Source organism: Lissotriton helveticus, chromosome 5_1 (genome assembly GCF_964261635.1).
Source record: "Lissotriton helveticus chromosome 5_1, aLisHel1.1, whole genome shotgun sequence".
NCBI classification, from domain to species: domain Eukaryota; kingdom Metazoa; phylum Chordata; class Amphibia; order Caudata; family Salamandridae; genus Lissotriton; species Lissotriton helveticus.
In genome coordinates, this window is record NC_136065.1 from 1,879,745,556 (window position 1) to 1,879,764,559 (window position 19,004).

At 45.6% G+C, this 19,004-nt stretch overlaps 1 protein-coding gene across 1 annotated transcript in view; it reads right to left on the reverse strand.

Annotated features, from left to right (window-relative positions):
• Nucleotides 1-19,004, reverse strand: part of PSME3 (proteasome activator subunit 3) — a 294,102-nt gene that overhangs the window by 40,448 nt on the left and 234,650 nt on the right. The window contains exon 10 of the mRNA XM_078645347.1: nucleotides 18,139-18,225. Within this exon, the coding sequence (XP_078501473.1) occupies nucleotides 18,139-18,225 (87 nt within the window). The remainder of the gene's footprint in view (nucleotides 1-18,138; nucleotides 18,226-19,004) is intronic.

Consider the following 19,004-nt stretch of genomic DNA (forward strand, 5'->3'; position numbering starts at 1 on the left):
TCCCAATGTCCCCTCCCCCCCTCCCTCACACATTTTTCACTACATTCTAACATTGCTGCATGGTCAGACAATGAAATCTCATAAGCTGCAGAGCGGTTATTGGCCCTGTTTATTTGTTTTTTGGGGGATAAAGACTAGATACCCATGCAACCATAAGGGGCTGACAGATGTAACTGACTCAATGGCCAGTTTACATAAGTGATACAAAGGTTACAGGCAAGTGCTGTAACCTATTCATATTTCCTTTATTTTTACATTATTTTTTATTACAATGAATAGTTTAATTTGAGAAAACTGACAATGCACACGTTTCACTCCTTAAAGAATTTGCAAATGTTCCTACTTCAACAATGTATCGCTACCTGGGTTCCCATGCCTCCACCACAAAATGGATGCAAATTTGGTTTTGTGGGAAAAAACAACGAAAAGTGACACACTCCCCCCCCCAGCCACCCACTCCCGTGGCTCAAGTGAGCTAAACAGTCCAAAGAAGAAAGAAAGACTTATCCAGCAGCACTGTCAGAAAATACATCCTGAATATTCTGCCAGAGACAAGTGGTAGATTATATGCAATGCAAGGGGGACGGCAGAGAAAATGACAGAAGAGCAAAGAGAAAGACTAGAAAACTACACAAACCCAGCTAAAACCAGGGATAAAGGCAACCAAGGGCCTCAAATTCAAGGTCCCTGGCCTTAAACAAATCCTTTCGACCTCCCATGATTGGCCTGCTAGTGAATCTGCTTAATGCGTTTTGCTAACCCTAGGGAAGTGACCTTGACTAGGCCAGTTTACGGTCATTAGATGCAGAGAAGGAACTCAACAGGACAGTCTGAAAATTTCTCAGAAGGGCAGAGCTAGCCAGAAGATTTATTCCCCACTTCGGTAAGATTACTCTAACAGGCTATAGACTCGTACACAAATATCTAGATGAATGGTAAGGATTCCCAGTAAGTCAGGTAAGAGAGAAAACAAGCCAGGGGATTCCCTGATCTATCAATACTTCATCTTGAGTCTCTGGTGGGAAGGATCAGCAAGGCTAGAAATATTATGGGGTGGCCTTATGTCACAAAGGACTTTGAATCTTCTAAGCAAATTAGGATAGACTATGGGCTACGGGAGGAAGAGACCTACAAATTCACACAGGTCAAATATTGGGTTACATCTACCACTATGAAAACATCAGTGACATGACCACGAACATCCTTTAACGTGTGCTCGGAAGAGTATCCAAAGACAACTCATTTCTAGGATATACAAGTAATTGTTAGAGGGCCAACTCCAATGCGAAGAGGACCTAGGCAAACTGACATTCAATCAAACATGATCTTAGCTACCACACAAGGGGCGTTTCATATATCCAAGAGCAGGAACTTGCAGGGAAGATCAGCCTCCGGCACTGTACCGCACAAAAACAAACTAATGGTAAAAGCAAGTTCTGTACTAGAAAATGAGGGGGCACGAGGGCAAAGTTTTGTTTCCCTTATTGCATAGTATCTTTGTAAAATCATTCTGGTGAAGGATACTTTAAGCCTGGGGTTGTGGGAGGAATTTGGGATTAGGTATGGGGCACGATCACTGGTCAATCTACTGCTCCTGTTGGCTAAACAGGTACTGTTGTCTGAATGAAGCATCTCAACTACACTGAATATACTGAAGATCAATATATGCATATTGAATATCAAGCTCGGGTATATACTGAAGCCACTCACAAATGCAATGCAAGGCTTACATGTAACATTACCAATGATTTTGAGGCCTTTGAGATACCAGAGGGTGCTCCAGATACACCATGAGCCAATTCACAAGGGTGACCTCCCAGCAGAACACCCACACCAGGCTAGCCATTTCAAGGACTTATCTAAAAGGGATATTTCAATATAGTCCTGATTAAACAGAGTTTGGGAAGAGGATTTTGCTTTGTTAGTTTGTCATGTTTCGATGCAAAACTTTTCAATTAAATTATTGCACATTCGATAGTGCAAGCGTAATATGGCATTCAAGAGCAGGAAGGTGCATTGTGGCTCATGTACAGGTACATCAATTGTGCCAATCATGAACATAACTCAATCTTAATACATTCCAATCTGCTAATTATGTTGCTTAACTAACAAAATGTTCACTGAATAAACACAACTCCTACATGTATTTGGTACATAATATAAATCTTTATTCGGTTTTCAAGGTACATAGAAAAACCATAAAAGAGTTGCAACAATAAAATACAATTGATAAAAGTTATCCGTGTAAGTAAAATTAATAAGAAAGCTCCCAATTACATCGTCCTAAGGGACATCATATTGTAAGAGTTATTACCTTAAAAGGTGGATTTATCATTAAAACGTATATTAGATCATTTTTACCTTAAATAACCAGGAATACATTCTTAGAGATTTATTCTATGATTAAAAATGCATTTAAGGAAGGTGCTCACGCTCTTGCAAACAAATTCAGAGTCCAGGAATTGCAGCCGTAACATAGCTGGACGACACCTTCTAAAGCCCAATCGTCTCAGTACAGGGACTAACCATAGTTTCCGGTGTGGGGCGTAATATTTGCAGAACAAGATAGTATGCATTGTCGATTGTTCTGCAGTTTCGTGACACGGACATAGCGACAAACGTTCGTCCCAAGTGTTTTTATGGGGAAAGGCTACTATTCTGTGGAAAATATTTAGCCTGAATCTGGTCAATAGGAATCGCTCAAACTGGGATTGGACATACGTCAAGTATGGTTCCATCTCCAGGGTCGTCCTCACTGCCATGGAGTGACGAACCGAGGATTTCCGTGACTCTGTACATATACGCAGTTCTTCCACGTGGGACAATGCCTTTATTTTTAGTTCCTTCTTGGGTATTTCTGAAATGAGATCTGGCGTCAAGTAATATTTGCTAAGTCCTAGATCAGATAGGAGGTGTTTTATGTACATCAGCCACTCAATTTTCCCCACATGGTCCAATGACATACAGTCTGCTACCAGTTGCTTTGTGAGTATTTTTTGTGGAGGTCCAGATGCGACGCCACAGTAGGAGTGGTTCGATTTTTGCGAGGTCCTCGATATGGGGGATCCCCAGTTCAGTGTGGCTTGCAAAGGTGGACACTCGTTTGGGGACTGCCAGAAGAAATCTCAAAAAGATGTTTTCTGCCACCTGGAGGGAGTTAGTGTTTTTGTGCCCCCAGAGGCCAGCTCCGTAGAGTGCTGTCGAAAGGCATTTCGCTTTATAAATTCGGAGGAGCTCTACCGGTGGCCTTTTACCCAGCTTTTGTGCAAATTTTATTAGGGCTGCGTTTGCCCTCAAAAGCTGATGTTTACGGGCCTCTATCGCTGGTTTCCAGTTTAGCTTCGAGTCCATCATTACACCAAGATATGGGTACTGCTCTGTTAGTTCTAGCCTTTCCTTATCTAAATAGATGTTCTTCCCCCTTTTTTTACCCTGCCCCACCACCATAACAAATGTTTTTTTTTTGTTGATACGAAGGTCCAGTTTGCCCATGCAGTTTGCTTAGCGTTCTGTGGCTTTTTGTAGTTCCCGTGGTGTGTGCGCAAGTATCACCGCGTCATCTGCGTATAAGAGTGCTGGTATCAAGCGTTCTGACTCGAGGGAGGTCTTGGGCCCCCTCTAACACCTCTATCTCAAGACCGTTTGTATATAATGAAAAGAGAAAGGGGGCCAGGACACAGCCCTGCCTGACACCGCGCTCAACTGCAAATAATTTTGAGAGTTCTCCCTGGCTCCAAAACGTACCCTTGCAGAGGCATTTGTCTATGATTCACGAAGAAACGTTACAAGGGCCGGTTCTACACCCATTTTGGCGAGGATTGTCCATAGTTTCGAGTGGGAGACACAATCGAAAGCCGCAGAGAGGTCGACGTAGACCATATATAATCTGCCTCGCTTTGCTGAGGCATATTTCCCTATAATTAAGGACAAATTTAGGGCCTGCTCAATTGTCCCAAAACCCTCCCTGAAGCCAAACTGAATGTCCGAGAGGACCTTGCCATCGTCCGCCCACTCCTGGAGTCGCTGGAGAACCACTCTGCCCAGTACCTTCCCCAGAGAGTCCAGGAGGGAGATTGGGCGATAGCAAGAGGCGTCCTCCCTGTTACCTTTTTTAAAAATGGGAACCATAGTGGATTGCGTCCAAGATTTAATTAGACCGCACTTCACTACGGCATCAAAGACCCTTTTTAGGATAGGGGCCCAAAGTTCTAAATTGAACTTAAAAAAGTCCACTGGTACGCCATCCGGGCCCGGGGCTTTCCCACTTTTGCTAGATTTCACTGCACTAATGACTTCAGTTAAGGTAATTTCTATTGGGATTGGGAAGTAGTTGAGCTGAATATTCCCAACGTTCTCTTCTGTTGGGTCAGTTTCTGGCGATTTAGCAAAGATGTTTGAGAAGTGATTGACCCATGCCGACCCGTCAATTGCCACCTCTACCGATGGCTGGTTATTATTATCTGACAGGAATGGGGCTTTGACCAGTTTCCAAAAAATATCACTATTTATGGACAGGGAGCTCTCATGTAGTTGGTCCCATAGCGCTTGTTTAAGCTCCTGTTTCCTTTCCCTGCATGCTAGAGTGTAAGTTCTTCTTAGCCTCCTGATCTCATCCTGATCTCTGGGGACTTTTGACAGTGCTCGCTTTAAATTTTTATGTGCTGTGGTGCAATTGTGGTCAAACCACCCCCTTTTCACACCCCCATTTCCTTTACACTTTTTTGTTAGCAGCTGTTTTACCTTGTCTAAAATGTCCCCAAAGTTATCCAAAACCTCCTGCTCCCCCGTGTTGACATCTAAGCATTTTACTAGCGCCTCGTAAGTTGTGCACACCACCCTTTTTGTTAAATCTTCAGCGTCTATCTTACCCCACCCTAGGGCGTAACCATTTATTTTAGTGAGATGTTGCTTATGTTGTGCAAGGATGGAATTTACGAGTGAGGGTGGAAGTAGACCCTGGTCCAAAAACAAGTCTATGGCCAGAGCAGCATGGTCGCTTAGAGTGTTTATAAGGATTCTAAAATTTCCAACCTTGCTTCTTAATGTGGCTGTAGCCAATACGTAGTCAATCGTTGACTCACATCCCCTGCCCAGGTAAGTAGGGTCCAGTTGCCCATTAGGGGGTTTTGACCTATTTAGTATTAGAAGACCCAATTCAGACAGTTTCGTTCAAATAATTTCCCGCCTCCGAGTGGTTAAAATGAGTTATTTACCATCTTCTTCATCTACCACCCCACAAATGTTAGTACAGCTTCTATAGCAGGGGTGTTGATTGAAATCACCCCCCATATAATGCTTGGAGGATCGTGGGTTTTATTTTGTTTTGTCCAGGTTACAAGTTTCTTCCGGAGAGCCCCTAGTGCTGTGGTTCCCAAACTGTGCGCCGCGGCGCGCCGTAATGAGGTGCCAGGGGCGCCGCGCACACTAGGGTGACCAACCGTCCGTACCTTTTATCTGTAATTTTGGCCATCACAGGGAGCAGCGCTGCTCCCCTGTGAGAGTCCTCATCCCTGCTGCTGGAGGCACCTCGCACTCCTCCAGGAGCACAAGAGCAGCCCCTCCCGCCCATTGTCATTCAGTATGCTGCTGATTGCCACTTACTGAATGACAATGGGGCAGTCTGGGGGTGTGACACCATGTGGCGGCCTCCTCCTGCCTCAGTGTACAGAAGGGCATTCTGTACGATAAAAAGTAAAACGCCCACGCTGCAACGTTAGAAAATACTTCATTCAATGAAGCCTGTAAAATAAGTTTAAAAGAACAGGTTATCGTTCTCTCACTGTCCTGTCATTTTAGAACTGAAGTATTTTCAATATTGTATTCAACGAAGCCATGGTTGCTCCTTTTTTTTTTTTGAGGAACTAGCAACCATTGAGAAAGCCAATAGTCCTGGCTTGTTGAGGTGTAATGATACTTGCTGTATTATATATCTGGATGCAATGACAGAGACAACATAATACCAGTGAGGCGGAACACTATGCTAAGCGCAGATTTTTAGCCTAGGTGTTTTAAGCTGCGCTCTTAATTACGTCAAACACCCCCTTTGAAGAGACCCCCAGTTTTTTTACACCGTTTAAAGCCCTGGACACAACACCATGTTACAGTAACCTCACATCCTGGCACTGTGCATCATGCATGACTTCTACGTTTTCAGTCTGCCTATGTGCAGGGGCATAGTGAACTCTCCACCAGCCCACCCCTTGCTGTAGTTTATTCTTGATGGGACTCTTCTGCCTGCAACTCTGCAAACAGTCTCAGCTCATAATGTGAAAAGGTGGGTGAGTAAATAAGTGAAGGAATGTCTGAATGGCTGGATGGATTACTGAAAGGATGAATGCATGAATGAAAGGGGGAATGGATAGATAATGAAAAAAAGGATGGATGAGTGAATGAATGGAAGTATGGATGAGAGAAAAGGTAAATGGATGGATGGATGGATGGGTGGAAGGGTAGATGGATGGGTAAAAGTGTGGATGGGTGTGTGAAAGGATGGATGGATGAGTGAAAGGGCAGCTGATGGGCGAGTGAATTGGTGGATGGGTGTGTGAAAGGAGGGATGGGTGGATGAATGAAAGGGTAGATGATGGGCAAGTGAATGGATGAATTGATAAGGAAAATGGTGAATGGATGGATGAGTGAAAGGGTGGATGTAAGGATTGATGAGTTAGTGAAAGGGGGTAGATGGACAAAAGGATGGATAGATGAGTGAAGTGAAAGGGTGGATGGATGAGAATGGATGGCTGGATGAGAGAATGGATGGCTGGATGAGAGAATGGATGGCTGGATGAGAGAATGGATGGCTGGATGAGTGAACGGATGGTTGGATGAGTGAAAGAATGGATGAGTAATAGGATCAATGGATGGATTCATGAATGGATGAGTAAATGGGTGGGTAGATGGATGGATAAGTGAAAGGGGGATGGAGAGAGAAAAGGAGGATGAATGACTGAAAGGGTGAATGGGTGGAAGGATAAATGATTGGGTGAATGGATGAGTCAGTGAATGGATGGCTGGGTGGAAGAGGGGATGCATGGATGATTGTACAGATGGATGGGGTGAAAGGGTGGGTAGATGAATAATGGATGGATGAGTGAAAGTGTGGATGTAGGGATGGATGAGTGAAATGATGGACGGAAGGATATATGGTGGATAGGTGTGCAAATGGTTGAATATGTTTGGATATAGATGGGCACACAGATGGAAGGACCGACCTTTTTAGTGTAAAAATAAGGCTGGGGATACTGATTACGACAGACCAAGCCCAATGTTCCATTTTAACAGAGCGGGTCTCAGTACCAAAAGCAGCAGCTGGCATAAATAAGGGTTTGGGACCAAGCACTCTGTTGGGGAAAAAAAACGATGGATTGTGATGCAGCCAAAGTGATTGCCAGTGGATGAGATTAATAATTCAAGCATTCCAGCCAATATAATACCTTCATTGCGTCCCAAATACTTTAAGGAAGATAACAGGAGGTACACACCACCCACCGGTAAAAAAATGGTGGGGAGCCACGGCCAACTGCCGATTAGGTCAGGGGAGCCACAGGTCAAAAAAGTTTGGGAACCACTGCCCTAGTGTGTGCAATCTATCGGCTTCTGTTAAGTTGTCATACAGATTTACCATAATAATTACCTTTTTCTTCACGAATGTCAATTTTAATGCCTGGTAGTTTGGTTCTAGTGCAAGAGGAGTGACCTCTAAGCCCGATACGGTGTTAGCTAGGTAGATCATCAACCCCCCTTTGGCTCTACCGTGCTGGACGACTATGGCTGAGGAGAAAAATGTTTTGTACCCTGTTAAATGCAACTCCGCGGTTGCCCATGTCTCCTGTAAACAGATCACCTGATAGTCCTGCACATAGTTTAATAGGGACCCATCTGTAATTTTTTTTTTGAAGCCCCGCGATATTCCAATAGAGGAGTTTCAGTTTTGTTTTTCTCTGGGTTGTATTAATTATTTCTGTCGCATCCACTTCCTCATGAGGGGGAGTCTCTAGAGTCAATTGACCTTCCTCTCTTACGTATTGGAACTGTCAGTTAGTGTAATTTCCAACATGGGGGAATTACCTTCGCTAGACAGTCTATGTACTGGACCGTCTGCGGCCTCCCGCGGAGGGGGAATTTGATCCTCATTTATAGATATTAAATCTCCCAGTACGTCTTGCTCTTTGTATTCTATGACATTCCCAGGGACATCCTTTTTCGAAGTTAGAGTCCTGCGCATTAGTAGCCTCAGGAGGAGGCAACCTTTGCGGGGCTCTCCACTGCCATCTAAGTCAGTCCACTTCATCTAACCCATAGAGCATTGAATAGTGGTTATATGTAGGGACATTAAACCCATAGTGCGGTGGAAGATTGTTATTGCTATGAAGCCCCCTATTTAACTGGAGGATAGGGGTGGTAATTGTCCAACCTTTGGCGTGGAAATCGGGGACCCACTTCTTTCCAGTCCAAGTGAGGGTTTCTTACTGGGATAAATTTTGGATAGGAGTTTGGGTCTCTTGGATAGAAGAAGCTGACATAATGGGTGGAGATGATATCCCCCCCCCCCCCCTCTTGTTTCGTACCAGTCTCCAATACACCTTACCGCTCTATGGTCTTGAAAATTTATGATTAACACGTCCCCAGCTCTATCTTTGGGTCTTGACCCCACCCAAGACGCACGCCTCACAGATCGAATTTCTCCACTGACATGGGCAGGGAGTGGTCTATTCTGTTCCAGCCAGTGGATTGTTTTATTTTTTAAGGCATGGTGGTCTTCTCTGGCCCCTCTTTCAAGCTCTGGTACGCCTGCCATAATAATTGCGTATGGGGCCGATTGTGGTGGTAGGTCTACTGTTCTTTTTATTTGCTTGGTGGGTGTTTAGATAGTGACCCCCCTTTATCATTACCCCTGGGTGCTGTTAAAGGAATTGTGCTAGTCGAGGGCTCTTTAGTTGGAAGGCTAGTGGGCATTATATGATTGCCACTAGAGTTATTAGCATGGCTGTAGTGTTCCCTTCTATTTGGCTGTCCAGCCTATCTAGGTGTGCACTTATCATTCGGGTTCTCTCTAACAAAGGGAGTAAAAGAGATTATCATAACCTCCAATTTGTTGATGAGATCCCCTTCTAAATGAGAGGCATTAGGAAGTCCTGAAAAATTGGGGGTTGCAGAGGGATTGCTTATCTCCACGGAAAGGGAGGGTCCTGTCAGCTCTAAAGGTCTTATTGATTGTGAAACAGAGTCACTAGTTTTTTGAATTTTTGTTTGGCATGTCGCAGATAGGGACCCCCTTCTTTTCCTTTTTTTTGATTCTTTACGTTTCTGATCTGTGATTGGTGGGGAAGCTGAGAATAATTTGGGGGAGTTTGATAGACCAGATATGGTTGATGAGGAAGAGTTTATAAGGGACGCATGACTAGAGGAATTAGAAATATCGTCATCCTCCAACCTTATCACCGTTGGGGGAATAGTGTCCTGGGCCAAATCTAGGTGTATCCTATCTGGGGAGATAGCTTTGGCTAAAGCCCCCAGAGAGGAGTGTTTCCCAGTTAATAAATCTAATGAGGCGCTTCTCAGTATCCGCTATTTCCTTTTCTAGTACGTTTGTGACCCTCTTAAAGAATTGGTCGATTGTCCCAGTAGCAGTCCCATGTGTGGTATTCACTGTTATAATGCGTGATTTTCCTGTTGATGTTGACATGGTTGACTACTGAGGGGTAGCGCTTATGGTAAGGAGCTCCGGGAACTGGATGGTCCGAAACGTAATAGGTATTTTCTACAGTGTTTACGTTTTTCTCACTATATTCACGCCAGACTCGGCGGACAATATTGCCGTATAAGAAATGTCAGGGACTGGGCCCGCCCCGTCCCTTGTCGTCCTTAGACGGCCCGCCCTTTGCCCGGCCTTCGCCCCGCGCTCGTCCCGCGGGATGACCAAGTCGATTAAGTGCTCACTGGCGTGGGGGCGTGTCCGCCGGGGGAAGAGGCACCAGCTGTGGGCTGTGTTGAATGCTGGGCCTCGCAGTCCCCCGGTAAAGCGCCCTGACGTTTGGGTCTCGAGAACCACTGGGAGCGTTCAGGAATCCGCCGACTGCGGACAAGCTCCCATCAGTGGCCAGACCACGTCTCCCGAAGCAATCATCAATTAAAGCCTGATGAACAGGAGTTTCTGCGAATAAGTCAGGTGTGACTACCACAATAATAGTGAACCCAAACTATGCTGGGAGGATCACTGCCGCCAGCAGATTGGGTTCAGCATTGCTGGTAGTGCAAACATCCAGCATAGAAACAAAATGGGGAAAAAGTCTTACAGGGGCAGGTGTCCAGTTGTGGCAAGTCTCTTCTTAAAGTGCTTCATAATGAGAGCGCTTTCTAACCAAAAACATGAGCCATCAACAATCATGTTCATCAAAGAGGTCTGGACATCGCCAAGAAGTCTGTAGATCTCATCCAGGCGTGGCACCAGAGCATCACTGACTGACCACATCACTCACCTGTGTCGAGGTAAGGTGTTATGGCAAATTATTCCTGCATCCCGGCTGTCCTGTATAGTTTGGGGCCAAGGATGCAGATAGGTCTACTAGAATTGACAGTCAGATTAGCCCAACTGCATCCCATAAAGCATGACTGGATCAGCTTAGGAGGCAGATGGCACAGACTGAGCACAAAGCAAGATTGGCTATTGAAAATTAGCGCTTGCCAAAAGTTTACATGCACTTTGACTCAGTCGGCAGCCATCTTGAAAGTGTTCAGGTTAACTCTGCTAGTGGATGCCTAAACCACCAGATCGCCCGCTGCCAGTCTGTGGCAAAGAGCTAGCCATCTGTTGACTAGGGGCTCAGAGCATGGCTTTGCCAAGGTGCCCAACAGGGTTGAAGCCTGATTGAACGGTGAGAGGCTCAATAGGTGCCTGACCAGGCTGAAAAACCTCTGGTCAGGATGCGAGTTTTGACCTCCTTTGAAGGGCGCTGCAGGTCGAAGACCTGTACAGCCCATCTAACCATAGCAACAGTGACACTCTCCCCAGTTGCATGACCAGGGGGAGAGACAAGCCCAGTGGCATCCTTTAATTTAGCAAACTAATTATACTAACTGAATTTCAGAGCAGACTTATTGTCTGAATATAATCCAACGAGAAGAATACGATCTCAATACAGTGACAAATGCAAAGCAAAGGATAGGCTAACCTCCAGTGGGATCAGAGCTAGGCCTCAGTACAGGTTGACTCGAAGCCGGAGACCACAATAGGTAACGTCTTCTCTTATTAGACTGGTGGCATCAGCATCTACGTAATAGGAACCGGCCCAGGGAGTGGTGCTGGAAATGAACTCTGAAATGAAGCTGGTGCAGAACCCAAAGTGGAATCAAGAGGTGCAGCCGGCAGAGAGAACACCTACCGGCAGGACCATGACTGGAGGCCTCAGTGGATCCTTGGGGCCCAAAGGCATACCTGAGGGACGCAGAAGCATGGAAACATGCACAGTATCTCCTCCCTAAAGACCTTTGCTATGATGCCGCAGACTGACCCGGAAATTCGAGTTGCACTGGGGCTCTTCAGTAGCGAGAACGAGAGGCATGTTGACATCCCCACTGGAATCGGAGAGCGGCAGGAAGAAGCAGATCCCTGCTTTGACTTATTGTGCTTCTTTTTAAATTCACCCGAAGAATTCAACCATGACAAGGACCTGCTGCGGGAACGAATGAGAACAGAACCTTTGTTTTGGCTTCTACCAGTCACAGTGTAGTTGTCCATGTTCACACTATGTAGTACTTGGCCTCATGATCCCATATGGCTTACGTCTGGGCACAGCGGTTACAGGCTTTTGAGTCATGCACTGACAACACCACAGGTATACCTTATGAGGATCTGCCAGACATTTGGTTGCAACAGTCCCTACAAAGTTTAAACCCCATTGTTTTGGAAGGAGACATTCCCCTAGCACATTGGTAAAAGACAGAATTTGAGAAAATTACTTTTCAAAGACAAGAGGAGCAGAGCTCAGGATCCACGTCTGAAGGCGCGGAAAGGAAGAGGTCAGCATACCCGAAGATTAAACATGACCACACTCATCCCATGGAGCGGAACGACGTAGAAGCAGAGCTGAAGGACGCCACCTACCAGCATTCATGAGAACTGGTTTTGAGTTTCCCGATCCAGTCAATCAATAGGATCAATTTTCATAAGGTGAGGAACCTGGGGTTGGAAGTATCCTTCCGATCAATATTGTAACAGACTGGAATTGTATCACTACACTGATTTGGATGGAAAATACTTAAACACCCGGGAAGCAAAAGCAGTCCTTTCCTAATGATTTAAGGAAGGAGTTATTTTCTCCAATTTGAAAGATTTAGACCAAATGTAGAAGGGGGATATTAGTAGCTGCTAACATAAAATGCAGTGCAAATGCTTGGAGTCTTTTGTAAGAATAGCATTACTGAGTACTGCTACCCTCGGAGATTAAATGTTTGAAATGAAAATCAATTCTTAACAAGTTAGCTACTACTCAATGCTTGCCGCTTCAAATTTCAGTGGTCTGCGTTTTTCCAAACCTCTGCCCTTCGAGCATCAAGTGGCAGGTCGCCAAGGGGTTTTACTACATCCAATTATTTTAAATAAGCTTACTCGCCTTTTAATAAAACAACTTTGTCTCAGCATGGGCACACAAACAAGGGGTCAAACATTCATAGCAGACATCACCAACTTCAGGTTTTAGATTGCGTGCACTAAAGAAAATATGTAAAAGCCAAATATCAAGTGACAATTTACCTCAAAAGAGAAATGCATACAATTCCTCTGCTAACAATACATCCAAAGGAAATTCAATCTAAGCTTTAAGAAATTGTCACCTCAAAGGAAGGCTAAGAAGATTATTCTGTGAAAAGCGAGAATCAGAATTATTATTTTTTTTCAAATGATATTTCTAGAAAACAAGTTGGGTATCTGCTAACCCTGGGCGAAGTACTACGCTACGCTTGCGTAATTTGCGTAGTTTGCGCTACTTCGCACTATGCAAATTGCACGCAGCACAGTGCAAACACGCATCGCAGTCATTTTTTGCCTGCTCGCGGTCCTCAACGTCAAGTTGACTGACTGAAATATTTATTAAGCGCACTTATGCCGTGGTGTCTTGGCGCTGCGAGAGGGGTAAGGCTGCTGCTGGGTAACTAAAGCATGGTAAACAGCCAGGTCTTCAGTGCCTTTCTGAAACTGCTCTTATTTGGTTGTAACCGGAGCTTAACGGGCAGGGCGTTCCATAGCTTCGCTGCCTGATGGGAGAAGGACTTGCCTCCCCAGCATGCTTTCTTTATTCTTGCGGTGGTAATTAGGCCCTGGCCCATCGATCTGAGAGTTCGGCTAGGGGTGTAACGGGGAAAGAGCTTTCAGGTCCTCGGCTCCTCCACCTACTATTGTTTTGTGGACTAGGCAGAGGGCTTTGAACTGTACTCTTTGCCGAACTGGTAGCCAATGGAGTTGGCGTATGGCTTTGGAAGTAGGATGGCGCTTTGGGAGGTCTAACTCGTGCCGCAGCATTCTGGAGTGATTGTAATTTGGTAAGTTGCCTTTCACGCATTCCCAGGTATAGATGGTTGCAGTAGTCGATGCGGGAGAGAACTAAGGCCCCGACCACTGTCTTCCTCAATGTGGAGGGGGATCAAAAGCAATATTTTCCAGAGGGTTTTGATGGTGAAGAAGCAGGCTGATGTCACTTGATTCACTTGCGCGGTGAGAGCAAGGTCTTTGTCTAGCCAAAAGCCTAGGTTTTTAACTTTTTGTGCCGGTTCAGGACAGGTTCCTGCCTCAGGAGACCACCATAGTTGGCTCCAGATGGAGATGTTATGTCCAAACTCGATCACCTCAGTTTTTTCGGTGTTCAACTTCAGGAAGTTCTTGTTCATCCAGCTTCTTATGTTTAAGAGAGAGCTTCTAAACTGAGTGATACCAACAGCTGTGTATCGTCAGCATACGAAACCAGTTTCAGACCGTGTGCTTTTATTAGTGATGCTAGCGGGGTCACTTAAAGATGAGTAGGGGAGAGTGCTGAGCCCTGTGGGACACCACAAGGGAGGGAGTATTCTTCTGACTTCAATCCTTCCCAGTGGATTTGTTGGATTCGATTTCCTAGAAATGACTTTAGTAGGGTCAAGGCAATGTCTCCAACTCCCACTGATTCTAGCCTGTCAATGAGGACCCCATGATTGACGGTGTCGAATGCTGCTGTTAAATCCAGCAGTATCAACACTGCTCTACCTCCTTTGTCCATGGTTCTGCAGGCTTCCTCTGTGGCAATTAGGGCTGTCTCGGTAGAGTGACAGGACCTGAAACCGTGTTGGGTATTGTCGAGTAGGTTGTTACAATTGACAAACTCCATTAATTCCTGGTTAAGGGCTTTTTTCCAATATTTTGGTAGGTAGAGGGAGACATGATATCGGCCGATAATTCTTTGTCTCCCCTGGATCTAAAGAGTCTTTTTTCAGAATGGGTCTGATACTGGCCTTTTTCCATTGTTGTGGAAAAACACCAGAGTCCACTATCACATTCCAGAGTCCACTATCACATTAAGAAGGGGAGTTAAGGTTTTACTAATTGTTTCTGGGGCCAATTGAAATATGTAAGGTGGACAGGGGTCGAGCGGAGATCCCGACTTGGCTTGAGCTATCATCTTGGAAATCTGAGCTTCCTCGAAGTGTGGAAAGTGGGATAGGCAGTTCTGGGAGACTTCTAATGGTTCCCTGGAGGTGTTGCTCCCTGGGACGGATATCTCATGTAGCTCGTTATATACATCATGGACCTTTTGTTGAAAGAATAAGGCCATCTTATCAACAAAATGTTGGTCAGGGCCAAATACTATGTCTCTGGGACATTTGAGTAGGCATGACACAGTTTTGAATAGCTCCTTAGAGGAGTTTGCGGCCTCATTGATTTTGGACGTGAAGTAGATCGATTTGGCTTGTATAATCATTTCTTTATACTCATTTAGGGCTTTCGTATATTCCTTTTTATGAGGTGTGCTATAATCAGATCTCCAGATCCGTTCGTTGTGCCTACAATTGATTTTTTGTTGCTTCACTTTCGGTGTGTACCAAGGTGAGGTGGCTGATTGTCTCCTAGGTTTCTTTCTCTCTTCAGGGGCTAGTTCTCTAGCTGCCTCATCTATCCAGTGGTTAAGTTTGTTTGCTCCATCATTGCTGTTGGCAAATGAGGGAGGATTAATTGAGAGGATTTTAGCTAGGTCTTCCTTCTGGATACCTTTCCACCGCCTAGTTACGTCCAATGTCGGGCGAATTCTGCGACTGCAGGGTTGTGGTATGTGTTTTATGGCAAAGTGGATGGCCGAATGATCAGAACATGGGATCGGTAAGACGGACGTCACTCTTATACTCTCATTGTTCGTAAAAATGCCGTCCAAAGTGTGGCCGGCTTGATGGGTGGGTTTAGCAATTAATTGTTTCAGCCCAAAGCTGTGGAAGTTGTCAACCAAAGCCACGGCGTCAGAGTCAGTATTATCCTCCAGATGGAAGTTAAAATCACCTAGGACTGTGTAGGTGGGAGTGTCTAGGCATGATTCTAGGAAGGTTTGGATTGCTTTACTAAAGGGACCTTTCATTCCTGGTGGTCTATAGATTAGTAGGCCTGTGAGGAGAGCTTGATTGTTGATTTTGATGTTAAAGGACATGGCCTCTGCCTCAAGTGAGGCTTCCGATGCGGATTTAACTTTGAAGTGAGAGCGATAGATTAGCGCAATGCCCCCACCCACTGTTCCCATCCGGTCTACTTGTGCCACTGCATATCCTGAAGGGACTGCTGTGTTCCAGTCAGGTCCCGAAGTAGTGGATGCCCAGGTTTCAGTCAGAAATACTAGGTCTAGGTTGTTATCCGATATCAGGGATTCTAATTCGTGTTTATGCTTAGGCATAGATCTGGTGTTTAAACAGGACACACTTAAGTGAGTTCCCTTTGTTGTGCTTAGGCTTATCTGTTTGTTCTCCCCTGCCTGAGTGATTCCCGAGCTCAGGGTAGGTGGTAGTTCTAACGTCAGGGTAGGGGTCAATTTGGTGGCAGTTGGCCAGGTGTAGTGGGAGGAAGAAAGTTCTCAGATCACAGAAAGTACAAGTTTTTGAGTTGGTGATATTGTGATCTAGGAGTATGGTGGGGCTTAGGCATTTCGGTGTATTGAGGGCCAGGAGCTCATCCCGGGTTAAACTAATTCTGTGAAAATGGGCAGGGGGTCTGGCGCTAGGCGCGTCATGGGCGCAGACGGGCTGGACTCTGGCGCGCCTTCTGCGCGCCCGCTGCACGTTCGGAAATGCATTGAAATTTGTAGGCTCGCCCCGGAAGTGTGAACAGCTAGAGCGTGTCCCCCACCACTCCCAAGATGGCGACTTGCTCTTTCGAGCCTGGTGTCTCCCTGCACTCCCTCTGCAACAATCGGGACTTCCCGCGGCAGACCGAGGAGTCGGGCTAGGCAACCGCGAGCGAGCAAAATTACATCCCAGCGAGACTTTATCCTCGTTCGCGATCAGCAACATCAAGTTGCCGATCGCGAGCGTGGAAAATAAACCACCCGGCAAGATTCTCAACGCAGGGAGGTCAGGTTTCTCATTGTGAGTGGTCGCGTATGCTCGCGACGAGAAACTACCAGTCCGCGTTTCGAAAGCTGCCGCTCGAGTAGAAATCTACTCGAGCGGCAGAAAACGACCGCTTGCACTGTGCAAGATGCAGATTGCACTGATTGCACAGTGCAGACAAGCATCCGGCACAGTGCAATCAGTGCTAACAGCATTTTGCACAGTGCACTACGTACTTCGCGTAGCTACGTGTAGCGCTACTATGCGAACTACGTCCAGGGTTGGTATCTGCTACGTTTGAGGGCATAGGACTGGCAAACAAGCTCACCCAAACAACGGAACTAGAAAAAGTTATCACTCTGCAAGATATCCAAGTTAGGGAATTCCAGAAATTACTGCATCAAGGTCTGGAAGCACAAGTTACTTACCTTCGGTAACGATATATCTGTAAGAAACAGTAGTTAGTATCAGATTTCTTACCTTAGAATATCCCCAGGCGTCAGACTGGATCCGGAAACTTTTGCGTAGCAGTACCCTTGCGCGTCGGTAGGCGTCGTCTGCGGCTCCGCGTCAGTCGTCGGGATGACGTCACCGGAGTACTTGGACACCGCCCTCGCGCGCTGACGTCATTTCTAATGCACAGCTTTTCCGCGCCAGAAACGCAGAGCCATGATAAAAACCAACACTGGTGCCATGAAACTAGGGCCCTGAAAGGGGATGACCTTCTCCCTAGACATCAGTTCGCAGAACGGGGAGTATGGGTGGGGCGGTAAGGAATCTAATCCTAACTACTGTTTCTTACAGATATATCTTTACCGAAGGTAAGTAACTTGTGCATCTGAAAGAAACAGTTAGTATTAGATTCCTTACCTTAGAATAGATATCCCAGCAATACCAACCCCGGTGGTGGGTCTGCGAACCAATAATCACACCAGAAAGTCCTGGAGGACGGAACGGCCAAAGAAGCCATCCCTCCGGACTTGGCTGTCCAGGCAGTAGTGTCTTGCGAACGTGTGCAGCAAGGCCCACGTAGCTGCCTGACATATGTCCTGCAAGGGGACTCCCCAGCCCAGGGCAGTAGTAGCCGCCGTGGCCCGAGTGGAATGGGCCCTCAGTCCAATAGGAGGCTCCTTCTTATCCAAAGAGTAGCATGCTTCGATGCACAACACAACCCACCGAGAGATGGTCCGTTTGTGCACCGCCCGTCCCTTCTTAGCGCCCACGTAACCAACAAAGAGTTGGTCATCCACCCGGAACTGGCGTGTGCGATCCAGATAGTATGACAGCGCACGTTTTGGGTCCAGACGGTGGAGCCGCTCTTCCTCTTTAGAGGGATGCGGAGGGGGTAAGAAGGTGGGCAAGGTGATGGACTGCCTAACCGGTTTCTTTCAAATACAGTACCTGTATATTAAAAACAATCTAGATGTAAGTGGTACTCATGTAAGTGGTACTCTTGTAAGTGGAGTGGAGGTAAGCTGATTACTACAAACTTTAAACCAAGCTAGCTTATGAAGGAACTATCCTATGGACTAATAATAAACCGAGTAACATCAATCTGTTGTCAAAACAAAATGTCAGATAACTTACATATTGGTTCCTCAGTTCTGATATAATTAATCGTAAACTAATATATTCCTTTTCATCGATTTCAGTTACTGTGCGACGGTAATCTTCCTACAGGGGTTGAGAGAATAAAAAAAAACAGTTACATTTAGAGAGACCTACAAAACAGGAGACTGAAGAGCAACATGAGAATGAGTAATCAAATGCCTCTATTTCAGCAAGGAAAAAAATAGCTATACTATAATGCCCAAAGAAGCCATATTTAAGTACACACCAGAAAAATAACGAGCCAACCGCAGTCCAAAGAAAGCCATTTAAATCCAACCCTCTACAACACACAAAAAAAAAATAATAACACCTCAACATGTTCCTGTGACTTAACATGATCAATTAATCTGTTTAGCATTACACAAATTTGAAACAGGAAAGTCTGTCACTGTTCATATGCCTTCTGTTCGAGGCATATGAACTGCAGATCACACGCTATGCATAGATTGCATAGCAGTACCCCTTCCTCCCCGCCCTCCTCCCCTTAGCGGCGACCACCAGTATCTGTTGCATTAGTCTGAAATAGTGTTTTGAGTAAAGCCTGGCCCTCACTAGCTTGTGGTTTTGCCTGCACATCTACACAATAGTGTTTTGTGAATGTGTGCGGTGTAGACCATGTAGCTGCTTTGCAGATATCATCTAAGGGAATGTTCCCTAAAAATGCCATGGGAGCCCCTATTTTGCGGGTAGAGTGGGCTTTAGGGGGAATAGATAGTGTACGTTTTGCATTGTGATTGCAAATTTGTATACATTTGACAATCCACCTTGCAATTCCAGACTTTGATATGGGATTGCCTTTATGTGGTGGTGAGGATACAAAAAGTTGTTTTGTTTTACGAAAA